This window comes from Equus caballus, chromosome 1, assembly GCF_041296265.1.
Source record: "Equus caballus isolate H_3958 breed thoroughbred chromosome 1, TB-T2T, whole genome shotgun sequence".
Lineage (NCBI taxonomy): Eukaryota > Metazoa > Chordata > Mammalia > Perissodactyla > Equidae > Equus > Equus caballus.
In genome coordinates this window covers 61,856,451-61,883,027 of record NC_091684.1, presented here as the reverse complement: position 1 = coordinate 61,883,027, position 26,577 = coordinate 61,856,451, and the positions used below count along the sequence as shown (strand labels likewise).

General features: G+C 36.4%; 2 protein-coding genes across 13 annotated transcripts in view; one reads left to right on the top strand and one right to left on the bottom strand.

Annotated features, from left to right (window-relative positions):
• ECD (ecdysoneless cell cycle regulator) overlaps positions 1-23,324 on the top strand; it is a 28,114-nt gene extending 4,790 nt beyond the window's left edge. For 2 of the 4 annotated variants that reach the window (XM_001503827.6, XM_005602464.4), the window contains exons 3-14: positions 33-150; positions 1,908-1,995; positions 2,112-2,290; positions 3,310-3,502; positions 4,071-4,199; positions 10,139-10,267; positions 11,424-11,509; positions 17,798-17,904; positions 18,037-18,220; positions 19,997-20,064; positions 21,369-21,583; positions 23,034-23,324. In XM_001503827.6, the coding sequence (XP_001503877.1) occupies positions 33-150; positions 1,908-1,995; positions 2,112-2,290; positions 3,310-3,502; positions 4,071-4,199; positions 10,139-10,267; positions 11,424-11,509; positions 17,798-17,904; positions 18,037-18,220; positions 19,997-20,064; positions 21,369-21,583; positions 23,034-23,264 (1,727 nt within the window). In that variant the 3' untranslated portion in view covers positions 23,265-23,324. The remainder of the gene's footprint in view (positions 1-32; positions 151-1,907; positions 1,996-2,111; positions 2,291-3,309; positions 3,503-4,070; positions 4,200-10,138; positions 10,268-11,423; positions 11,510-17,797; positions 17,905-18,036; positions 18,221-19,996; positions 20,065-21,368; positions 21,584-23,033) is intronic. The other 2 variants (XM_014733034.3, XM_070227362.1) reach the window with 1 other exon arrangement.
• A 1,426-nt stretch (positions 23,325-24,750) lies between these two features.
• NUDT13 (nudix hydrolase 13) overlaps positions 24,751-26,577 on the bottom strand; it is a 35,497-nt gene continuing 33,670 nt past the window's right edge. For all 9 annotated transcript variants that reach the window (XM_001503824.5, XM_070227512.1, XM_070227521.1 and 6 more), the window contains one exon: positions 24,751-25,883. In XM_001503824.5, coding sequence (XP_001503874.1) covers positions 25,683-25,883 — 201 coding nt within the window. In that variant the 3' untranslated portion in view covers positions 24,751-25,682. The remainder of the gene's footprint in view (positions 25,884-26,577) is intronic.

The window sequence follows — 26,577 nt, the reverse complement described above, 5'->3', positions numbered from 1 at the left end:
TGGTTATATGATTGCTTTTCTCTTGTTTTTAGGAGATGTTCCTGCTCATATGTTTGGCGTGACAAAGTTTGGGGATAACATTGAGGATGAATGGTTTATTGTTTATGTAGTAAAGCAAATTACAAAGGAATTTCCAGAGTTAGTAGCAAGGTATTATAGTTACTTTAATAATTCTAAAGGAATTCTACTGTTGAAACTGACCATATTTTTATCTATTTAGTAACTTTTTTTCTGTAGTCTGGTGGAAATTTTACAAATTTGGGACATAAATTTTAAAGTGACTTCTGTGTTTTCTTCCTTTTCTCTTGAAATCAGTGAACAATTCTGTAAAAAGTAAAGTAGATAACACTGCATTCTAATTCCATTTTTAAAATGGGAACTGATAGTTCTCTGTAATTACCAAGTTATGCCAGTAGAGGACATTTCACCCATTTACCCCATGTCCTAGTTTTCCCCTTCAGTCCCCAAATTCTGATCTTCTTCTACCCACCCAGCCTCTTTCCCAGAAGAACAAAAAGCAAAAATCACCAACTTTGAAAACTTATTATTATATTGAAATTTCAAACATACAGAAAAGTAGAGGGAATGAACTCCCATGTATCTGTCATCCAGCTTCAACAGTTACCAAGCCGTGGTCATTCCTATTTCACCTCCACCCTTCCCGTACTCCCCATCACACAGCAAGATTGTTTTAAAGCAAATCTCCAATTCTACGCCATTTGATTTTTAAGTACTTCAGGATGTAAACTTAAGAGATAAGAACTCTTATTTTAAACACTGTTGTTACCACATCTAAAAATAATTAGCAGTAATTTCTTAATAAATGATAGAATTTTAAATGAACAAACACAAAAATGGTAGTTTCTGTCTTTACAAGGATAATAAAGAGGGGGCAATACATTTCATCTGTGGATTCTGATGTTTATATAATGATGGTTAATAGGCATCCTCTGTCTTGTCAGTATTTTAGAAAACCAATAGAAAAAGAAAAAAGGTCTTCCTCTATGTCTTTGCCATATTAATATTCATAAGGTAGAGCTCTAACCATTTTATTATCCTGCTCTAAAACCTTTCCTTCTTTTTGTTTATAAAACTAAGCTCATTCTCACTGAGTTTGCCAACATTTAAAGCTCTTCAAAAAATGAGTTAACTGTGCTTTTCTAGTCTTGTTCTCTACTAGGTGTCATTCTCCAAATATCTACCTTAAGTTGCCACGCCCTCTCCCAAGAACATCTCTGCTTTTCTCACTATATCTCCACCCATTAAAAGTGAAAAAACCTAGAACGGTATATATATTATGTTACTTTTGTGTGACAAGAGGAGAAAATAAGAATTTCTATTTCTATTAGCTAGATTATGCGTAAGCAAACTCTAGAAGGATAATAAGAAATAATAGTGGAAGGGTAGGAGTTGGGCGTATAGGGACAAAAGTAGGAAGGAGACTTTCATTGTGTAACTTTTTATGTATTTTTTAAAAGTTTTAACCATGTAACTGTATTACCTATTCAGAAATTTAAATTTTAAAGTGATACAAATGAGGCAAAACAAAATTATCTTTCAACGCCCAAATAATACCTCCTCCAGAAAGGTTTTCCTAATCTAGGCTATGTGAGATTTTTTTTCTTTTGAAACCCTATAGTACTTTGTACAATTTTCGTGTTTTTGTCTACTGTTATTTATGTACTTATTTTCTCTCCTTATCTCCCTCCAACTCCTCCTTACAATCTTATAGTCTCCTTCAGTGCTTAATGGTATCTTAAACATTTTGCTTTATTATAGCAATCTACACGTGGTACGTACTCAGATATTTACTAAGATGAAGGAAAAAATGTACTAGAATAAATATGTTTTGATGATTAGCAAATATGTGCTTTTTGAATACAAAATTGGAACTTCCTTTGTATTAGGATTGAAGACAATGATGGTGAATTCTTGTTAATTGAAGCTGCTGACTTTCTCCCTAAATGGTTGGATCCTGATAATAGTACCAATAGGGTAAGTATACCCAGGTTTGGAAAATTTACAGAGACGAAATCAGCTTGCAGCATTTTTCATATGTACCTAGAGTTTGTCAGTTTCTAGTATGAAAATTAGAATGTGTCATTTTACAGGTGTTTTTCCACCATGGGGAGTTGTGCATTATTCCTGCACCAAGAAAACCTGGAGCAGCATCCTGGTTGCCCACCACACCCCCAACAATCCCACAAGCATTGAATATAATCTCAACACACTCAGAAAAAATTTTAGCTTCAGAATCCATACGAGCTGCTGTGAATAGGCGCATCAGAGGGTAAGAAAAGTAACACTTTCATTGCTGGTCAAGGAGCCTTTTAATTTAGTGCAGCTCAAGTCTTTCATTGAATGTAGAATTTCTTTCACCTAGATTAATGCTAATTTTCTTTTTTTTTGCTGAGGAAAGTTCACCCTGAGCTAACACCTGTGCCAATTTTCCTCTATTGTGTATGTGGATTGCCGCCACAGCATGGCTGCTGATGAGTGGTGTAGGTCCTCGCCTGGGAACCAAACTCAGGCCACTGAAGCAGAGTGCACCCAACTTAACCACTAGGCTGTGGGGCCGGTCCTGATTAGTGCTGATTCTCGTTCTCTCTTCATCCTTTGTGAAATTGACTAACAAATTAAACTTATGTACTTTAAAATAAACAGATGTAACTTTTAATTCTCATTCAAAAGTGTTATCTAGTATTTTTGCATTTATTTACCTTAGATATTGTGGCTAAGTATTATCTGTATCCATAGATAAAAATTTTGAAATCTTTAGAAATGAAAACCTAAGGGAGCACAGTGTGCTCAGGATTTTTCTGTGGAATTCTTTGACCTATGTGGAACACTGTAGGCTCTATTTAGAAGAGAAGGCCTTTTTAGCCTAATAACATGTTAGTTCAGCCATTTAAATCTGAGTATCTATGAAATGTTTATCACCATTCAGGTCTTAACAATATTAAAAATCTCTTTTGGCTTTATTTCAGTGTACTTTGTACCATTTTTTAGAAGAATAATCTCTGATTTTATTTTTCGTTCCAAAGTATTAGTGTTTTCGTGTTTTTTATTGAACCGTGTTTAATCCCTTTTCTTTATTTTCCATCTCTTCCCACTTTCTCTCTTTCACTCTCTTCTTTCTTGCAGTCTTCAGTGTATACAGTATCTTTATTTTCACCTCTCTTGTCACTCTCTACATTCTCACTCTTCGTAAGCCAAGACAAGATAAGATGTTAAGGGGAAAATAAATGGTATAGGAATTGTATGTATTTACACATCATAAAATAAAAGTAATTATGTTATATCTCATAGATACCCAGAAAAAATTCAAGCCTCCCTTCATCAAGCACACTGCTTCCTTCCAGCTGGCATTGTAGCAGTGCTAAAGCAGCGCCCCAGATTGGTGGCTGCAGGAGTCCAGGCATTTTACCTACGGGACCCTGTTGACCTGCGAGCCTGTCGTCTTTTCAAGATATTCTTGCCTGAAACACGAATAATGACATCAGTAAGACATCTCTCGGTCATTTAGTTTCTGTTACTGGAAAGAGAGTTGAACTTTATTTTAATTGTTCACTAGAAAAAATTGGAAATAACAGATTTCCTTATAGCAAGTTAATATACTTTTTTCTTTTTTCTTTTCTCCCATCCAGTGGAGGAAGATTTCAAGAGACCTGACTCTCTATTTTATATCTTAATATTTCCTAGCTATTTCTGACTGTATTTTCCCTTTTTGAGAATTACTTCCTTCTTAACAATAAAATATTTCATTTCTTCCAGAGAGTTAAGAATTATTTTTTATTTTCTACCCACCAAAATTGCCGTGTGATGTAACTAATGATAAAAAATTCCATTAGTGATAATTAAAAAGTAGGCAGTGAAGATAAATTTTATGGTATGTGAATTATATCTCAATAAAGCTATTCCTAAAAAATGTAGGCAGTGAATAGGTTGGATCTTTTCATTTCATATGAACATGAAGCTCGTGCATGAAGTTATTGTTATTAACTATGAAATGATATTCAAATTTCTAATTTCCGGAAAAGACTCATGAATTTTTGTGTCCCAATGTCCAGGTCACTTTCACTAAATGTCTGTATGCACAGTTGGTGCAGCAAAGGTTTGTGCCAGACCGGCGGAGTGGATACAAGCTGCCTCCTCCATCTCATCCCCAATACCGAGCCCATGAATTGGGCATGAAGTTGGTAATGTTGAACCAGAAAATTTTATTTCTTGTTTTATGTAAGAGGGCTCTTAACAGAATAATGGCACAACATAGAAAGTCTAGAAATATACCCTGTTTACATGAGAATGTAGTAAAATGTGGCATTTCAAATAAGAAGGAAAAATAGATTATTTAGTAAATGATGATAGAACAACTGTGTAAGCATCTGAAAAATTAAAGTGGATTCCCTCACACCTTTACCAAAATAAATTCCAGTTGGACCAAATATTTAAATGAAGAAATTGAAACCGTAAAATCTGAAAGAAAACACAGGAGGAGTTTTGAATATCTGAGTAGGAAAGGCCTGTCTAAGCATGACTTGAAACCAAAAGCTATGAAAGAAAATATGGATAAATTTGATTATGTAAAAATTAAGCATTTCTATGTGGGAAAGAAAAACCCCATAAAGTCAAAAGATAGTAAACCTGGAGAAATATTATATTTGCAATTTAAATGACAAAGAGCTTATTTCTCTAATATATAGTATTCTTACAAGTCAATATGAAAGAAAGAATACTAATGAATTAATAAAAAAATGTTCAGGGACCATAAACAGGAAGTCCACAGAAAAGGAAATATAAATGATTTTTAATTTAAATGTATGAAAAATGTTGACCACTGCTCATAATAAAAGAAATGCAATTTAAAGCTACAAAATAGTGTTTTTTAACCATTTAATTGGCAGATATCCAAAAGTTTGATAGTATGTACTGGATTGGTGAAAATATATAGAGAAAAAGATACTTTCAAACATTATTGATAGGAATATAAATTGATTCAGTCTCTTAGAACAAGTTTTCAATATCCATCAGCATTTAAAATGCAAACTCTTCTGCTTTGCATTTTCACTTCTAGAAATTTATCCTCCATATATTTTACATGTGCGCAAAGACGTAGGAGGATACCTGTGACGGCATTGTTTGTAGCAGCAAAAGATTGGAAACTACTTAAATGTCTATTAGGAGGAGAGTAGCTAGATAAACTATGGTTTATCCAAGAAGTGAGATTGATAAATTTATATGTGCTCATATGAAATGATATCCAAGTAATATGACTAAGTGAAAAACCAAGGTTCAGAATAGTGTGTATGTTGCCATGGAGTGACAAAAGGGATGGAGTAAGAGGATATACATACACAGACATACACATATCTGCTTGAGTGCGTAGTTTAATTATGAAAGGATATGCAAGAAACTGATAACAGTAATTTCCTCTAGTGTGATCAGGGAAGCGCCTTGTTTGAAAGATTTGCTGTGTGCATTTATTATGTATATTTTTTGTTTTAATTTTATTGAGGTCATAATCGTTTATAACATTGTGAAATTTCAGTTGTACATTATTATTTGTCACTCACCATATAAATGTGCCCTTTACCCCTTATGCCCACCCCCCAACTCCCTTCCCCTCTAGTAACCACTAATCTATTCTCTTTATCCATGTGTTAGTTTATCTTCCACATATGAGTAAAATCATACAGTGTTTGTCTTTCTCTGTCTGGCTTATTTCGCTTGACATAATACCCTCAAAGACCATCCATGCTGTTGCAGTGGGGTGATTTTTGTCTTTCTTATGGCTGAATGGTCTTCCATTGTATGCATGTACCACATCATCTTTATCCATTCATTAGTCGATGGGCACTTGGGTTGCTTCCACATCTTGGCTATTGTGAATAATGCTGCAGTGAACATAGGGGTGCATAACTCTCTTTGTATTGTTGATTTCAAGTCCTTTGGATAGATACACAGTGGTAGGATAGCTGGTCATACGGTATTTCTATTTTTAATTTTTTGAGAAATCTCCATACTGTTTTCTGTAGTGGCTGCACCAGTTTGCATTCCCTCAAGCAGTATACAAGGGTTCCCCTTTCTCCATATCCTCTCCAACATTTGTTATTTTTTCTCTTGGTGATTTTAGCTATTCTAACAGGTGTAAGGTGATATCTTGGTGTAGTTTTGATTTGCATTTCCCTGATGATTAGTGATGTTGAACATCTTTTCATGTGCCTATTGGCCATCTGTCTATCGTCTTTGGAAAAATTTCTGTTCATATCCTCTGCCCATTTTTGGATCAGGTTTTTTGTTTTTTGTTGTTGAGTTATGTGAGTTCTTTACATATTTTGGAGGTTAACCCTTTGTTGGCTATATTATTTGAAAATATTTTCTCCCAGTTGGTGGGTTGTCTTTTCATTTTGTTCCTGGGTTCCTTTGCCTTGCAGAAGCTCATTAGTCTCATGAAGTCCCACTTGTTTATTTTCTCTTTTGTTTTCCTTGTCCAAGTAGACATGGTATTCAAAAGATGCTTCTAAGACCAATGTCAGAGAGTGTACTGCCTGTATTTTCTTCTAATAGTTTTATGGCTTCAGGTCTTACCTTCAAGTCTTTGATCCATTTTGAGTTAATTTTTATGTATAGCAAAAGATAATAGTCTGCTTTCATTCTTTTGCAGGTGGCTGTCCAGTCTTCCCAACACCATTTATTGAAGAGACTTTCCTTTTTCCATTATATGCTCTTGGCTCTTTTATCAGAGATTAGCTGTCCGTATAGATGTGTGGTTTTATTTCTGGGCTTTCAATTCTGTTCCATTGGTCTGTGTGTCTGTTTTTGTGCCAGTACCATGCTATTTTGATTACCATAGCTTTGTAGTATATTTCGAAATGAGGGATTGTGATGCCTCCAGCTTTGTTCTTTTTTCTCAGGATTGTTTTAGCTATTTAGGGTCTTTTGTTGCCCCATATGAATTTTAGGATTCTTTGTTCTATTTCTGTGAAGAATGTCATTGGGATTCTGATTGGGATTGCATTGAATCTGTAGATTGTTTGAGGTAATACGGACATTTTAACTATATTTGTTCTTCCAATCCATGTGTGTGGAATATCTTTCCATTTCTTTATGTCATCATCAATTTCTTTCGATAGTATCTTATAGTTTTCATTGTAAAGGTCTTTCACCTCCTTGGTTAAATTTCTTCCCAGATATTTCATTATTTTTGTTGCAATTGTAAATGAGACTGTATTCTTGAGTTCTCTTTCTGTTAGTTCCTTATTCGAATATAGAAATGCAACTGATTTTTGTAGGTTGACTTTGTATCCTGCAACTTTTCAGTAGTTGATTATTTCTAATAGTTTTCCGATGGATTCTTTAGGGTTTTCTATATATAAAATCATGTCATCTGCAAACAGTGAAGTTTCGCTTCTTCCTTGCCTATTTGGATTCCTTTTATTTCTTTTTTTGCGTAATTTCTCCAGTACTATGTTGAATAAGAGTGGCAAGAGTGGGCAGCCTTGTCTTGTTCCTGTTCTGAGAGGGATGGCCTTCAGTTTTGCCCCATTGAGTGTGATGTTGGCTGTGGGTTTGTCATAAAAGGCCTTTATTATGTTGAGGAACTTTCCTTCTATACCCATTTTGTTGAGAGTTTTTATCATAAATGGATGTTGGATCTTGTCAAATGCTTTCTCTGTGTCTATTGACAGTATCATATGGTTTTTATTCCTCATTTTGTTAATGTGGTCTATCACATTGATTGATTTGTGGATGTTGAACCGTCCCTGGTATAAATCCCACTTGATGATGGTGTATGACCCTTTTAATGTATTGTTGTATTCAGTTTGCCAATATTTGTTGAGGATTTTTGCATCTATCTTCGTCAGTGATATTGGCCTGTAATTTTCCTTCTTTGTGTTGTCCATGTCTGGCTTTGGGATCACGGTGATGTTGGCCTCATAAAATGTGTTAGGAAGTGGTCTGTCTTCTTCAACTTTTTGAAATAGTTTGAGACGGATAGGTATTAAATCTTCTTTAAATATTTGGTAGAATTCTCCAGAGAAGCCATCTGGTCCTGGACTTTTATTTTTTGGTAGTTTTGTGATTACTGTTTCATTCTCTTTACTTATGATTGGTCTATTCAGATTCTCTATTTCTTCTTGGTTCAGTTGTAGGAGGTTGTGTGAGTCTAAGAGTTTATCTATTTCTTCTAGATTGTCCAATTTGTTGGCATATAGTTTTCATAATATTCTTTTAAAATCCTTAGTATTTTTGTGGTATCTGTTGTAATTTCTCCTCTTTCATTTCTATTTTTATTTATTTGAGCCTCCTCTCTTTTGTTCTTAGTGAGTCTGGCTAAGGGCTTGTCAATTTTGTTTATCTTCTCAAAGAACTAACTCTTAGTTTCATTGATGCTTTGTACTGGGTACTTTTGTTTCAATTCGTTTATTTCGGCTCTCATTTTTATTAGTTTCCTCCTTCTGCTGACTTTGGGCTTTGCTTGTTCTTCTTTTTCTAATTCTGTTAGGTGTAGTATAGGATTACTTATTTGAGATTTTTCTTGTTTGTTAAGGTGGGCCTGTATTGCTATGAATTTCCCTTTTAGGACCGCTTTGCTGCATCCCATATGAGTTGGTATAGTGTATTTTCATTTTTTTATGTCTCCAGATATTTTTTTATTTTCATCTTTAATTTCTTCAATGATCCATTGATTATTCAGTAGCATGTTTTTTAGTCTCCACATATTTATGACTTTCCCAGCTTTTTTCTTGTAGTTGATTTCTAGTTTCATAGCATTATGGTTGGAAAAGATGATTGATATGATTTCAATCTTCCTAAATTTATTGAGGCTTGCCTTGTTTCCCAGCATATGGTCTTTCTTTAAGAATGTTCCATGTGCACTTGAGAAGGATGTGTTTTTGATGGAGTGTTCTATATATATCTTTTAAGTCCATGTGGTCTGATTTTTCGTTTAATTCTACTATTTCCTTGTTGACTTTCTGTCTGGATGATCTATCCATTGATGTAAGTGGGGTGTTAATGTTGCCTGCTATTGTTGTGTTGTTGTTAATATCTCCTTTTAGGTTTGTTAATAGTTGCTTTGGTGTTCTGTGTTGGGTGCTGTATATTTATAAGTGTTATGTCTTCTTGGTGGAGTGTTACTTTTATCATTATATACTGCCCCTCTGGTCTTCTGGCTTGATGAAGACACCCTTGCAATAGCTTAGCCTCCTCTGTGTGGTTTCCCATGGGCTGTGAGGGAACTTGGAGACCAAAGGCGTTCTGCGGAGAGCCACCCCTCCCCTGTCTTTTCTCAGAGCTACACCTTGTCCTACACCCTGGGTTGCTGCCAGGGAGGGAGAGAAGATCCCCCTTACCTCCTTCTACTTCCTCCCCAGGGGCCCAGCACCTCCATCTTCAGACATATGGTTGCATGGGTCTCTCAGATGTCTTTAGTGTTGTGTGAATGTCCTCTGTTGGTTTATGAATGTCCTTTTCTTGTATCTTAGTGGGGAGAGTCTAGTGGGAAGAACTCAGTCTGCCCTGATGCTGACATCAGCTCTTTTATTATATTTTTTAATGAAAGGACTCTTATAATTAAATGACGTCCTCCCTTTACTGTGTCTGAGATCATGCTCAATTCATTTATAATTTCTATTAGACAAGAAATCTTTTACAAGCCTTTTTTTTTTTTTTTTTTTTTTTGCTGAGGAAGATTGGCCCTGAGCTAACATCTGTGCCAGTCCTCCTCTATTTTGTATGTGGGTTGCCACCACAGCTTGGCCACTGATGAGTGGTGTAGGTCCACGCCCGGGCCTCTGAAGAGGAATGCACTAAACTTAACCACTAGGCCACAGGGCTGGCCCTTTGCAAGCCTTTTTTAAGCAAACAAGGCATAAGTTTAAATTTCTGGTTTTATAATCAGCAAGAACAGACATCTCTTTTGACGAGAACAGGCATCTTTGTTTTGTATTATTTGCTGTCCCTTTAAAATTTGTAATAATCTGTAGAGATTGAGAACCTTGGGAATAAACGCAGATTTTTCATAAAATTCAAAGTGTTATAAATGTCCACATGCCCATGTGTCTGTTCACCTAGTTCTTGAGTGTGGCTAGATGGAAAGTAACCTAATACTAAAAATTCTGTCTATTCCATGTAGGCTCATGGATTTGAGATCTTATGCTCCAAATGTAGCCCACATTTTTCTGACTCCAAGAAATCCCTCATGACTAACTCACCACTCTGGGCTGGCTTCCTTGAAAGTCTAAAAAAGAATGACTATTTTAAGGTAGGACTTGCAATGCATTTTTAAAATTGTACAATCCGGGGAAAAGTCAAGCCAGAGATTTAAAGTCCTATGGTTCACATTGAATGTGTAACATAAATATAGGAGCTAGAGTTAAAAGGGACCATTCTAAATGGTAATGAGGATGTGTCTTTGAACTATTTCTAGTATTTTAGAAAGAGTAATGACATTTATATAAAGTGATAAAGTTATTTGTATTAGATGAACAACTTGCACAAATCTGTAAAGCAAACATGAAGATACCAAATAGAAAAATTATCAAAGACATAGATTAAAAAATTACAAAATGACAACTAGTAAATTTCTCTTAAAATCTTCACTCTCAGAAGTAGTAAAGATATACATATGAACACAATAATAAGGACTGTTTTTCATGTATGTAAAAAAGGATATGAATGATATTCAGTGCTGTTGAGAGTATAGTGAAATTAATACTCCTATACATTGCTGATTGTAAATTGGTAGAACCGTAACTGGAATATAATTTGGTAGTATGTTCCAAGAGCTATAGAAAGGTTCAAACTCAGAGCCTTCACTTTGAATAATCTATTTTAAGGAAACATCCAAGAAGTAGAAAAGTCTATAAGAATAGGATGATTATAAAGACAGTGTAGCAATATGGAAAAGTGCTTATAGTATATTTTTTAAAGAATGTAAAATAGTAAGTATGAATGCCACTATAAACATGTAGGTGATAAACAGAAATCCTATCAAGATAGGATTGTGCTGTTTTTTTGGTTCTATTTGTACTTTGTTTTATAAATTAATTACCAGTTAATCAATTATTTCTTAATAACTAATTAAAATAATAGGAAATGGTAGAAAACCTTCCAAATTGGAAAGAGACCCTTAATGGTGAAAAGGATTAGAAACATCTGCATCTAACTTAGTCCCCTTGTTTGAAAAAACTAGAGCCCAAACAGGTACATTAATGACAAAACAGGGACTAGGACTCAGGCCTCATGATTCCTGAACAATATATTTTATCATACACTGTCTCCCTGAAAGTTGCTGTTGAGCAGGTTATTTTAATGACATTTTATATTTTAATGACATTATTTTCTATTTAATGACATTTAATGTCATTTTCATGACAGCATATAAATAATGTTCTGATAGGCCATTATTATTTTTTTAGGGACTGATAGAAGGTTCTGCTCAGTACCAGGAAAGGCTAGAAATGGCAAAGAACTACTTTCAATTCTCAGTAAACCAGCCAGAAAGGTGAGTTTATCACTACCTAAAAATGCAGCAGAGTGGTAACTTGTCAGAAGTTAAGTGGTAACTTGTGTTGAGATAATTGCAGAAATTGGAGTTTCCATATTTAAGCAGTTAATGGCAAGGATCATGACTACCAAAGGGGCTGAGGTTGAGGGAGAGGAGGTGTGGCTACAGAAGATCGTTGACACTGGCAGCTATCATCATCATCAAACAGCTAACATTTATTGAGTACTTACAGAGTGTAGGCCACTTTAACTCGTGTAATCTCCCTTACAGCCCTGTGAAATAAGTATGATTATTATTGTTCGAAATTTACAGCTGCGAAGCTGAGGCCAGGAGAGATTATATAATTTGCCAAAAGTCACACAGCTAATATGTGACAGACCTAGGATTTGAACTCAGGCAGTTTGGTATTGAGCCATGTGCTTAATTCCTATAGCAGTTCTGGGCTGTGTTTAGCTATTTTAGGTGAGTCTGAAATAGAGGATGAGGCAGGCATTCAGCTTCCAAATCAAATCATCCTAATCCGCCATTCATTTCCTGGGGGACAAAAAAAGCGAACACAGGGTTGGAAGAAAATGGCACCCCTTTAAAATTTAAGAAAGTTGAGTTTCAGTTCTGGTAATGGTGGAGTAGCATGTCAGACCCTACCGATAGCAATTATAAAGCCTGGACAGAATATAAAGAACAATTATTTGAAGACACTATAGAACAACAAAAGCAGACAAAAGTTGGAGGGAATAAGACCCTTGAAAGAAGAAAATCACAATTGATGAGGTCTCCATTTATCTGACTTGTCCCGAAGGCATTTCCTAGTCAGTGTGGTGTGAGGAAAATAGAGCCCAAGCAGAAAGTCTTACTGAGCTGAGGAATCAAAGGTTAGAATTTGAGTATTAGAAAAAGATTCAATTTATGTTTGCAAAATTGAATTCGAGATACTTAAAGCTATTAAATAACATGAAAGAAATAGCTTTGTGTTTTATGGTTAAAAGGTCCTAAGTTGTGTGTGAGTGTGTTTTTTGTTTTGTTGTTGGGCTCTTTTTTTTAGTCAAACTAATCTGGTTTTGAACCCCAGTCATTTTGCCAACATCTCAAACACCACATATTTGTGTAATCAACGTTCTTTGAAGACTGCATGTAGCAAAGTTGATGCTGAAAGAACTCTAAGCTCAGTTGTCTGTGAGATGGTAATGACTTTACAGCAATCCTTCCTCTTTCATAAGTGTCTAGGGGTGCTGTTGTCCCATTGCCATCAGTTTTACGGCAGTAATTGGTGGAAAAGAGGATGCCTTCTTAGGATATCATTTAAAAAAACTTGGGAAAGAGAGTCAGGAGAGTGAAGGAGGTGGTTAGGGGTCCCCTCATAGTTAGGGGACTCTCCCCCAGATGATTCCAGTCTGCCTCTAGGAGGCCACTCCTCTATTCAGGAGTGTTACCTTACAGTCTTGGATTGAAGAGAAGTTAAGAAACTAGAGAGACTCATATGTAGGAGAATTAGGGCTCCTCCCACAAAATAAGATAGATTGACAGTTCTTCTCTATAAATAATGAAGTTTGTTACTATTATAAAAGTAGCATATTCATTCATTATAGCAAATACAGAAAGATGTAAGAAGGAAACAATTTATACCATAGTCAAACACTGTAATTATTCTGATCTACTGCCTTTCAGGATTTTTTTTCCCCTATAGCCAGTTGATTTTTAACAAGGTTTTATATTATACAGAAATTTTGTATCCTGTCCATAATTTTTACTCATTATAATCTTACATTTTCCTATGACATTAAAAAGTCTTTATAAGCATAATTTTAAATAGCTGCTCAGCATTTCAGTAAATGTATGCACCATGATTTACTCAGCATTTTTACTATTGGCAAAAAAATTGCAGATAGCTTAAATGTCCAACATTTTAATTAGTCTTACAGGAGAGACTCTCAATCCCTAAACCAGGATAATTTCTAAACAGTTTAAACTCACATCTCCTTCCAGACCTATTCTTGAATTCTCAGTGTTTCTTTGTTTTTGTTTAACAGCTGAATTAATATCATAGATTGTTTTCTACTGTCTTTTAATAGTATCACCATCCTCCTTATCACCCAGACCTCCTGGCTCTCCTTGGGTCCAGTCCCTAGATCCGCTTATTATTATCTTGCGTCTTGCATTATTCTTTCTCACTGCCCAGCTACTCTAGCTACTTATTTCTTGAACTATAGCAATACCTAAACTTGTTTCTCAACCTCTAGTGACTCTTTGCTTCCAATTCAACCATTAGAGCCGGGAGAATCTGCTTGCAGCATGGCCTTAATCGTGTCACTCCTGTCTCCTAAAAATTATTAGAGATTGTCATACTGAAAAATTATAATCTAAGTGTCCATCAATAGTAGATAAATGAATTTCAATGTATTTATGTGATAGACTGCTATCCACTGGTTAACCAGAGATTAGCTAAATATACATATATTTAATTCAGGATTTCTCAACCTTTCCACTGTTGACATTTTGGACCAGATAATTTGTTGTGGAGGACTGTCCTGTGCATTGTAGGATGTTTAGCAGCGTTTCTGGCATCTACACAGTAAATGCGGTAGGACTGCCCTCCTACCCACCAATTATGACAACCAAAAATGTGACCAGACCAAATGTCCTCTGGGGGACAAAATTGTCCCCAGTTGAGAACCACTGATCTAAATTAATAGATTTAAAAAACATAATGTTGAGTGAAAAAAGCAAGTTATAGGGGCCAGCCCCGTGGCATAGTGATTAAGTTCATGTGCTCTGCTTTGGTGGCCTGGGGTTTGTGGGTTTGGATCCCGGGCATGGACCTACACACTGCTCTTCAAACCATGCTGTGGCAGCGTCCCAGATATAAAGTGGAGGAAGATTGGCACAGATGTTAGTTCAGGGCCAATCTTCCTCACCAAAGGGAGAAAAAAAAAAAGTTGTAAATATGTACAATATGGATGCTATACATATATAATGTAAAAATACACAAAATGCCATATATTACTTATAGATTCATTCATTCAGCAGATATTTATTGAGTATATTCTATGTGCCAGGACCTATTCCAGGCACTGGGGATACAATAAGTGAACCCAAAGTCTCCTGGCCCTTGTGGAGCTTACATGCTAGTATAAGAGAAAGACAGTAAACCGTTACGTGATGTCAGATGGTGATAAGTACTTTGAGGAAAAAGCAGTGTATGGGGAAAGAGAGATAGAGGCTGCTATTCTAGATAGGTTGATCAAGGAGGCCTTTCCAAGGAGGTTGTCTTTGAGAAGAGACCTGAATGAAATGAGGGAATGAAGTATTCAGGTACTTAGGGGAATAACATTCCAGGTAAAGAGAACAAACAGCAAATACAACATAGAAATACAGATAGACTCACAATCTCAGTGGCCCAGAAGGATACTTGTGAGAGCGGCCACCTCTGGGCAAAAGAGGAATGGATTGGAACTGATAGTGTTGGTCATCAAAGGAAACATTAGCTTTATCTATAATTTTTTTCAAAGTACATTCACATGTTACTAGTTTATTTTTGTGTTAAATGTATAAATGTGATATATTTAGACTAGAAGTAAATATAGCAATATTATAATTCTGAGTGGTAGGGATATGGACATTTCTTATCTTTTGGTCTTGTCTATATTATTTAAATCTCTTACAACAAAAATTAAAAATAACAAGCCATCAGTGATCACCCACTGCTTATTTCCTTGAGTCCAAACTTCTTAGCCATTTCAGGCTCACTGTGCTCTCATCCCGGTCCATCTGTTCAGCCTCATCTTCGACGCTTAAGCCAAGCTGAACGCCATTTGCCTTCTCAACATGTTCCTCACTTCCCTGCCTCCATACAAATGCGCATTTTTCCCCTTGCCTAAAATTTCTCTCCCCTATATTACCTCCCCATTCTTTAAGGCTTAACTCAACTACTTCCATTATATCTTTTTTTTTTTCCTGCTTCCTTTTTTTCCCAAATCCCCCCAGCACATAGTTGTGTATTTTTTAGTTGTAGGTCCTTCAAGTTGTGGTACATGGGACGGTGCCTCAACATGGTTTGACGAGTGGTGCCAGGTCTGCGCCCAGGATCCGAACCAGTGAAACCCTGGGCCACAGGAAGCGGAGCATGTGAACTTAACCACTCGGCCACAGGGCTGGCCCCTATCTTTTTTTTTTTTTTTAACTTCTCTTCCCCCACCGCAATTAATGTGATTACCTTCTTCTATGACTCTCCGTAGCATTTGGTATTGCTATATGACTTTATGTTTTGTAATTTTTCATGATTATTTGTATATTTCTTTTTTCTCTCCTAGTAAGATTTACATAACATGGAATAGGGACAATTTCCTATTACCCACCTGATTTAGCAAGTTATGCAAATGTTTATTAAATGAATTTAAGTCTATTATGTAACTTGATTTGCTCCATTCTAAATAGTTCAGACAGGGTTTCATCAATTTATATAACAAGTCACATCAACATCGTAGAATAACTCACTCATCATGTAAATAATCTCTGTGCATATTTTGTCATCGGTTTATAGTAGCAGGAGCACAAAATAGCATCAAAATACTTGATTTCAAGCCTTTGCTCTGTCCAACTAAGTGACCTTACAAAAGTTATAAAACTTCTCTGGGCTTTGGTTTTCTCGTCTGTAAAAGAGGATTATTACCTCTTCTTAATAGTAATTAGAGGACTAAATAAGAAAATATATTTAAAGTGCTAGCCTATCATAAAATACATGTGAGATTAATTTTGATTCATACTTTCCTCTGGGTTTTCTTTTCCTCTTAAATAAGATATGTATAAATTGAAAGAGTTGTACTAGATCAGCAGCTTCATAATGGTGTTCCATGGAGCCTGCAGGAGAGCCAAAGGGGGCGGCAGAATGGGTAGGTCTCTCAGCCTCCAGCCTCCATTTCAATCTAAGCAGTTTTTCTTTCTTCTTTTTTATTGGCTTTGTTGAGATATAATTGACAAAATTGTAAGATATTTAAAGTATATATCATAGTGATTTGATATACATTGTGAAAGGATTTCCACCATCTAGTTAATTAACACATCCATCACCCTCACATATTTATCTTTCTTTTGGGGGTGGGGGGATCGGGTTAGAACATTTCCTACTCTCTTAGCAGATATCAATTACATAATACAGTGTTATCAACTATAGTCACCATGTTTTACATTAGATCCTTGGACTGTATTCACCTTACAGCTGAAAATTGGTACCCTTTTACCAACCTCTCCCTATTTCTCTCACCCCTTAGTCCCTAGCAACCACTTTTCTACTCCCTGTTTATATGAGTTTGACTTTTGTTTTTTAGATTTAACGTATAAGTCATATTATGCAGTATTTGTCTTTCTCTGTCTGGCTTATTCCACTTAGCATAATGCCCTCAAGGTGCCTCCAATATGTCATTACAAATAGCAGGATTTCCTTCTTTCTCATGACTGAATAATATTCCATTGTATGTATATATCACATCTTTATCCGTTCATCTGTTGATGGACAGTTAGGTTGTTTCGATATCTTAACTATGGTGAATAATGCTGCAGTGAACATGAGAAGAGATAATCTCTTTGATATCCTATTTTCATGTCTTTTGGACATATACCCAGAAGTGGGATTGCTGGGTTATATGGTTGCTGTGTTTTTCATTTTTTGAGGAACCTCCATACTAGTTTTCCATAATAGCTAGACCAATTTACATTCCCACCAACAGTGTACAAGGGTTCCCTTTCCTCCATATCCTCGCCAACGCTCCTCTCTTGTCTCTTTGATGATAGCCATTCTAACACCTCATTGTGATGTGATATCTTATTGTTGTTTTGATTGGCATTTCCCTAATGATTAGTGATGTTGAACACTTTTTCATGTACCTGTTGGCTGTTTGTATGTGTTCTTTAGAAAAATGTCTATTCAGTTCCTCTAGCTATTTTTTAATCAAATTGTTTGTTTTCTGCTTTGAGTCTTATGAGTTCTTTATAAATTTTAGATATTAAGACCTTACCAGATATGTGGTTTGCAAATATTTTCTCCCATTCCATAGGTTGCATTTTCATTTTGTTGATGGTTTCCTTTGCTGTACAAAGCAGTTTTTCCTTGAGCTCTTTTATATTTTAGAGTTCCTGGTGAAATTTTATTTGAGAAAAAGGGATCTGAATCCTAAAACAAACGTTTAAAAACAAATTAGACTAGATAATCCCTTCCAACTTTAAAATACTATGTTTTTATGATTGTTATTCTGAGCTCTCTTATAAAAGAATACCATGTCTTATTTTTTATAGCTCTCTTGCTATGAGCCCAGGTGAAGAAATATTAACCTTGTTACAGACAATACCATTTGATATAGAAGAGCTTAAGAAAGAAGAAGCTAATCTTCCCCCAGAAGATGGTAAGTGGTGGACCAGGATAGAACAGAAGGGTTAGAAAGATTAAAACATTCCACTAAATCTCACAGGGTTCTGGCCCGAGAGTTCCTGTCATGTGAGTGTAGTATGGCAGTATCATGCTGTCTTCTTTTCAGATGACCAGTGGTTAGACCTCTCACCACATCAGCTGGACCAGCTACTGCAGGAAGCTGCTGGCAAAAAAGAACCAGAGCCCATTTCCAAGGGGGAGAAGGAGAACTATGACTTAACTCAAGTCTCAGAGAGCATGAGAGCTTTCATATCCAAAGTCTCAACCCACAAAGGAGCAGAGTTGCCTCGGTAATTTGTATTAAAATATAAATATCTAAATATTTATAACCCAAATGTTGAAGTTATCCAGTCATTGCTAGTTCTACTCTTGTTTTTTTTTTTTTAGTAAATGATTTGTATTGCTTTGTTTCCCTCTTTTGGTGCCTAGTGCCGTGATAACCTACTTATCTAGAGTCAGATTTCTAGTAACCTGATCCTCTGCCATCTTTAAAGTAAGCCAGAGAGACCACTCAGCGGATCTAAAAGCCATCATCCCAGGGCTGTGCAGGGCAACCATGTACTTTACTCTTTAGATTTTTACTCAGAACCTTGTGGACTGTGAACATCTAGCTCTCAGCAATCTCAGACTTCTGATCCCCCACCCACCAACTCAAAAGAGAGGGATAAAAGGGTTCATGATAAGAAGAAATAGTAACAGAAGAAATGGGAAGTTACGTTTGGCAAGAAATAGGAAAAAAAGGTGGATGGAAGTTTGCTTGCATAGCAAATCTGTGTCTTTTTTTTTTGAGGAAGATTAGCCCTAAGCTAACGTCTGCTGCCAGTCCTCCTCTTTTTGCTGAGGAAGACTGGCCCTGAGCTAATATCCGTGCCCATCTTCCTCTACTTTATATGTAGGATCCTTACCACAGCATGGCTTGCCCAGCATTGCCATGTGCCCACCCAGGACCTGAACCGGCGAACCCCAGGCTGCCAAAGCAAAACGTGCACACTTAACCGCTGAACGACCGGGCCGGCCCCCCACAAATAGGTCTTTAGTGTTGATATTGTTGAGCTTCATGAGAAGATTAAATTTTTTTTTTTTTTTTTTTTTAAGATTTTATTTTTTTCCTTTTTCTCCCCAAAGCCCCCCGGTACATAGTTGTGCATTCTTCGTTGTGGGTTCCTCTAGTTGTGGCATGTGGGACGCTGCCTCAGCGTGGTCTGACGAGCAGTGCCATGTCCGCGCCCAGGATTCGAACCGACGAAACACTGGGCCGCCTGCAGCGGCGCGCCGAACTTAACCACTCGGCCACGGGGCCAGCCCCGAAGATTAAATTTTATATTCAATATTCTCTCTTTAAGAAAGCAGGTTTAGGGGCCAGCACAGTGCTTAAGTTTGCATGCTCTTAAAAAAGAAAAGCAGGGATAAAGGAAGTTTGTTTTTACTTATTTTTAAAGATTTGGTTCCTAAAGAGATAGATTTTGTTTAAATTAACTTGGATAAATGATTTCTTTTGCTAATGCTAGATATATCTTGTGGGAGGTGGAGGGTGGGTAGGTCCCTATATCAGCATAAGTTAAATGTTCATAAACAAAGTGCAGTTTTGTTTTGTTTTTTTCCAGGAAGATTGGCTCTGAGCTAACTTCTGTTGCCAATCTTCCTCTTTCTGCTTGAGGATTGTCGCTGAGCAATCTTATGTTAACATCTATGTTAGCATCTATGCCAGTCTTTCTCTATTTTATGTGGGATGCCACTACAGCATGGCTTGAGGAACGATGTGTAGATCTGCACCCAGGATCCAAACCTGCAAACCCCAGGCTGCTGAATCAGAGTGCACAAACTTAACCACTACGCCACTGGGCCGGCCCCAGCAATTTTTACTTTTATTTCATCAGTCTGTCCCGTTTCTGTTGCCCTGAAAGATCAGTAAGCATAAGGATTTTTTAAATTTAAACTACAATTTTATTTTCTGTGCTTCTTTTGAGAGTGTATCTCTGGTAATGTTCCTAAGAATGGCACCACTTTAGAAAAAGTTTCAAAGAGTTGTATTCAGGATAAATCGTCTTTTTCCTTTAATCTTGCAGAGAACCTTCTGAGGCTCCAATCACTTTTGATGCAGATTCTTTTCTTAATTATTTTGATAAGATTTTAGGTAAGTTACAGTGTGACGTTTATTTTCATTTTGAAACAGAAGTAGTATGGCTGTTGCTAGAGCACTGGAGCATTGGATTTCTCAGAAGTCAAGATACTGCTTTCTCTTCATGATTCTGAGTTGATTTCAACCATGGATTACTGCCCTATTGAGTGATTTTGCAGAGGATGCCTAACTCAGTGGCTGACATTGTAGCTGCTCATTAAATATTTGTTGAGTGCGTGAATGCTCTGTGGTTAGAGTTTTACCTTGTCTCCCATATTACATTGTTTTTTCTCTTTTAGACTTAATTCACTTACACACTAGTAATAAAAAGACAAATAGCCCAATTAAAAAATCAACAAAAGATATAAACAGGCAGTGCCTCAAAGAAGAAATATAAAAAGTCAATAAATATTTTAAAATAGTTAACTGTTTCTAGTAAGCAAGTAAACACACAATAAAAATAAGGACTCTTTTTTTTGCCCATCATATTGGCAAAAGCTTAAAAGATTGATAATAACCAGTTTTCTCAAGGGTTGGAAAAATGAGCACTCTTCATACTGTGAGGGTAGAAGTGTAAGTCATCTTTTCGCAGGGCAGTTTAGTACTCTAGAATGTTCATAACCTTTGCCTTAGCAATTTCACTTCCAGGAATTTACTCTATGAAAAATATATGTGCAAAGATGGTGATTGCAGCATTGGAGTAGCAAAAAATTGGAATATTCTAAATGTCCACCAAGAGAGAAATGGTTAAATAAGTCATAGTACATCCATATTATGAAATACTGTGCAGCTTTATTGAAGAATAAGTTCCATCTATAGGTTTTGACAGAGAAGGACCTCCAAGACATATAAATAAGTGGAAAAGCAAACGATAGTTCAATATGTATAACTATGTTTTAAAAGAAAGCTATGTTTATATATGTATATGTACAGAACTGCATAGATAAAGGTCTGGATACCCACCAAACTGTTAAAAGATGGTTGACTCTGGGAAGAGTTAGATGTGAGACAATTCTGTATGGCTTGAATGTTTACATCAAAATGTATTCATGTATTATATAGTTTTTAAATTTTTAGGTAAAAAATTTTAATTAATTAAATTCACATTAAAAAAGAAAAAGGTGAATCTTTCAGCTCATCCTGTGTACTTTTCTGCAAATACCTGCCAGCAACACCATTTTCTGGAAGGGGTTTTTGTTAAGTAGTTTGCCTATGTATATTGATTTTTTTCTGCAGATAATATTCTAATTCTCTTGAGAGGTGTAATCACTCAAAAAAAAATTTACGAAGTGGCTCTTTCTGTGTTGGGGTCTGTGTAGGGCCAAGGCCTCATGAGTCAGACTCTGATGATCTGGATGAAGACGACTTTGAATGTTTAGAAAGTGATGATGACTTGGATCTTGAAACACAAGAGCCAGGGGAAGAAGCGTCTGTAAAAGGAACCCTTGATGATCTCCAGTCATACATGGCGCAGATGGACCAGGAACTGGCACATACCAGCATTGGCAAGAGTTTCACTACCCAGAAGCAAATGGTATGTCTGTGTTTAACCTCTGTCTCCTTCTGAGTTTATTACAAAGGATAGCTAAAACCATATTTTATCTTAGTTTTTCTTTTCTTTTTTTTTATTTGTGATAGGTTTTTTTTGTGATGAATTTGATTTTTTGATTTGAGATAAATAAGAATGTTAATTTTTTCCTAACTCTGGTAGGATGAAGGATTATTAACTTTATTTTCCTAAACATAAGCTTAATTATATTACTTATTCTATTATCTATGAGGATTTAAAATAAAAAGTCATATGATGTATTGATATTAGTATGTGGTTGCATACTACTACTAACAGCTTAAAGTGATTTTTAAAAAAGAGAAAGGATCTTAAATTTCCAAATAATTTTCAAGTCTTAGTAGTGTTTGTTTCATTTATTTCCCTATTTTAGAGCCAAATGTAGAATTCATCTTCCACTCATGTTTTTATCCTAGTTTTTATACCAGCACTGTCTAATCCTAGACAGAGACATTATGGAAAGAGAATGGACTCTGGAGTCTCATGGATTAGGGTTGGAAATCCAGCTAAGCTATCCACTGTCAATGTAGCCATTAACCAATAATCTTCATTTCATAGAATTAACATGAGAACCAAATGAGATAATAGTAAAACCCATAATGGGCCCTTAATTAATGTATTTTCCTTGCTTTGATCATCTAAACCACATTTAAAACTATATTCACTACCAGTATTGCCAAAACCTAATAGAAACCACACATTAGATGTATCTAAAGCAGTGTTTCTTAAATGTTAATGTGAATACGAACCACCTAAAGATCTTGTTAAAACATAGATTCTGGTTAAGTATGTCTGGAGTGAGGTCTGAGATTTTACATTTCTAACAAGCTCCCAAGCGATGCGCATGCTGCTGGTCCAGGGACCACAACTGAGTAGCAAAGATATAAAGGTCTAAAGATCAAGGTACAATCTTTCAAATCCTTTCCCCAACCTGTGAAATCAGAGGCTCAAGTAACAATTCAGAGTCTTTGTGGTTGGACCTCAAAAGCCTCAAGTTTTTACTTGAAGTTTTTTCATTGGGAGGAAAAAAGGAAATCTAGATTCTTTCGTTTAGAGAAAAATTTAGATTTTTTTTTAATGTTCATTTTTTTAAAAACTCTTAGGCAAGCTATAAATATACCTCCTTAACCCTGGTTATCTTCTTTGGCCTATTTCAAAATAGAGAAGAAATCCTTTCAATTTGTAGAAACTTTTCCTAGAAAGAAGTGTATTATAATCTTTGGAACCAAATTTTAATATGTATGTTAAGTTACATAGTTTATTAGATCTCATTTTTACCTTCTATCAGGAAGGAAAAGAAATTTCCTTTTAATTTGGAATTCAATTTTATATTGTTGCTTAGTTAGCTTTTTATTGTAACCACCATCCAACCTAATGGCATATTATTCCATGATTTTGTTTTCTCTTCATGAATAAGGAAGCTCTGTCTCAGACTACCAATAACAATTCAGATGAGGAAGATTCTGGTGCAGGAGAATCTATTATGACACCAGTGGATGTAGACCTGAACCTGGTTTCAAATATACTGGAATCCTATAGTTCCCAAGCTGGACTGGCAGGACCTGCTTCCAACCTCTTACAAAGCATGGGAGTGCAGCTACCTGACAACACTGATCATAGACCCACAAGTAAGCCAACAAAAGATTAACCAGCAAACCTAGCCTCTCTTTTTCATTCCTTAAATAAATATCGAGTCTGATTGTGCTCATGTCGAGTTTAAATTACTCATTTAGTAAAAATGTTTCTTCATTACAAGTTTCGCAGATTGACTTCTCCTCTATGAGCCCCAGATGTTGCCCTCTGTGCACAAGTCTTTGTGATCTCAACAAGGTTTTGAAGTTGGCAGAATAGAGAGAATAAAGGCCCTGGATAGCCCCTGAGATGAGATTTACACACTCTTGTGTTTAGGACATTGTTTATCTTTATTGAGAATTAAATGTTGGCTAGAGAAAGGAAAGTAGATAGGCAAAATTAAAGAATTCTTGAGTTGCTTTTTCATTCCAGTTACCCATGATGACCTTGAGCCAGGCTAATTCTGGTGACAAATACATTTGTTTGAACATTTTACTTATTTTTACTATTCTACTTCATGGACCCAGTGGGTTCTTTTTATCCTTAGCACCTTCACAATTCATTGCCACATAAATATTCTGAAGCCAGATAAGCCCTGTACCAAATTTTCTCTTATTTATATGTCATTCTTCGGTACCCCGGCCCTACCCACTTTTGCCTCAGCTTTCAGAAACCCTTGGAGTCCTGAGAAGTAAAGCCCTCGTTCCACTCACTGTTGGGAAACAGAACTCAACGCTGCAGATCCTCCTGTTAGCCACTGTTGGGAAACAGAACCCAATGCTGCAGATCCTCCCGTTAGCCACTTTCTTCTTTTCTTTCCCAAAACAACACATTAATCCAAAAGCAAACAGTTGCTCCATGGTATGTCTGAGAAACTCGTAACCAGGAGTCCTGCACACTCCCCTTTCCATCAGTATTTTCAGACTGGGGATGTGTACACATGTGCTCACAAACACACCCACATAGAGAGAGAAGATTGGGAGATAGTAATTCACATGGACCCTGAACTGTTTTCTTCTAACTGCAAGATATGAAGAAATCTCAGGTCCTCTCTTTCAAGAGTGTTTTCCCTTCTACATGCTGGGTTCAGCTCAGGTCAGGGCAAGCTGCCAATCTAAGAGGACAATCAAGTCCCATCACACATTATCCCTCAACATTTCCTGCTGACGGCACTTTTGATTTCCCCAAAGCAATGATGGTTTGCTGGCAGTGGGGAGAGCAATGACCTTTTGGGATCAAGAGGAAATTCAGTGCTTCAACTTTTCTAGTTCTAGAATCTCTTTTCCTTAGTCCTGTGGGACTTTGATGTGTAAATAATCTTAGGGTCTCTGACACTTGTGTCTTTAAAATCATCTGAAGATATGACTCTTTCCCCAGCCATTCCTCTTTTCAAACAGACCTCTAACCATATTTCTTCTGCACATTGCTTCAGTCGTTCCACAGACTTAGAACCTGAACTTTGACGTTTGTCACACTAATAAAAGGATTTCTTTTCTCCTCCCACCTTAAATTCTTACTTTGCACAAATTCCTAACTTCATAAGACAGAAAAATACATCTGAATGAAAGTGTGGAAATTTATTTTATTTCCTTCAGATAATTTTTCTCCCCATGACAAGGTATAGGATGGCATATATAAATGATGACAAATCCTAAATTTAGTTTATCCCATAAAACTCAAAAAATGGTTCATCCTCACTAATCCCTTAGTTGAAGTTACAACACTTACTGGATGTGCAAATGCAGCAACCATTTTACTTAGGAAAACAGGCATGGCAAAATGATCATCTTTTCCTTGGGTCACAAACTGAGCAAGTAACTGCAAAAAAAACCTTCCCATCTTGAGCCCCACTGGGATGCAGTTACCTCAACAGAACATCATTGCCTCTGATATATTATAGAGTACTCTGATGAAGGCCTTAGCTCCCATTTTCCTCATCCCTTCAGCTGACTTAAAGAAATATGACTTTAATTTAACTACCATGTACAAAATAATTATCTGTATATGAATTAAAAAATGTTATCTTGTGCTATTTTTCTTAACTCTATGAGGATAAAAAGTAACTCAGTAGTGGGCTGAGATTTGCTCTATATTTTCAATACTAAGATAAAAGTTTTAACCAAAATTATGCCAGGCACATTTTGGCAGTTAGTATAAACCTAGTATTAACAAGCCACATGCCAAAAGATGTCTGCTTCCAAGGCCTAGGAGAAATGGATGAACAAAGACCTACATCTAAACTAATGCTTCAGCCTTCCCTCTGATTTTGACAATTGTCATCTCATCAGTTTTGGCATTTTTGATTGCCTATGAGTAGGAACTTATTTCATTAACACTGCTGGTAGAGGTGTCTCGCTGTAGGCGGCTCACCTTCTTCTCTGCCTTATTATGAGGTTGGCCTGAAGATGGCCTTTTGTCACCTCCCTTTTAGCTCCTTATCTCTGATATGTCCATCTGGGATACTGAGAGAGGAGTCTAGGTGGCCTGATCTGAATTAAGCAGGCAGGGCAGAACAGGTTGGTTTTTCTACCCACTCCTTAATCAGTTGGTGAGCAATGGCTAACTTGGGGGGCAACCAGAATGGAAAAGTCCCATTCTGTTGCTGAGTATATGGGTTGTTTCTCCTCAGGGCTGTAGCCACCTCATCGTGACTGAACCAGGCAGCTGCCTCTAGTTCTCTCAAGTTCACCTGGATCTGAAAGACATAAGGAAAAACAGGATGTACAGTTAGGAACTACAAAATTTAGAATAATGTGGCCAAACTTGAGAAAATGGTTCCAGAACTGAGCAATCTTAGATGATAATACTTGGGAGCTACAGGCTGGGAGGTACTCAGTTCTAGATACTGCCCAGAAGCAAAGGAGGCATAATTAAGATATAAGAATTAAATATATTTTTTAAATAGTTAAAAAAAATAATAATAACATTTTAAGAATCCTAGGAGTATAAATACTAAGATTTAAGAGTGGTTAACATTGAGGGGTATATTATGAATAATACTTGTTTTTCTTTGTGCCTCTATTGATGGTATAACTTTCAGTTAAAAAAGAACATGCAGGGTCCAGCCTGGTGGCACAGCAGTTAAGTTCACAAGTTCTGCTTCAGCGGCCCAGGGTTTGCTGGTTCAGATCCCGGCTTGTCAAGCTATGGTGTGGCAGGCGTCCCACATATAAAGTAGAGGAAGACCTTGGGCATGGATGTTAGCTCAGGGCCAGTCTTCCTCAGCAAAAAGAGGAGGATTGGCAGTGGATGTTAGCTCAGGGCTAATCTTCCTCAAAAAAAAAAAAAAAAGAACAGACAATGGCTGGCCCAGTGGCATAGTGATTGAGTTTGTGTGCTCTGCTTTGGCCCAAGGTTCATGGGTTTGGATCCTGGGTGCAGACCTACAC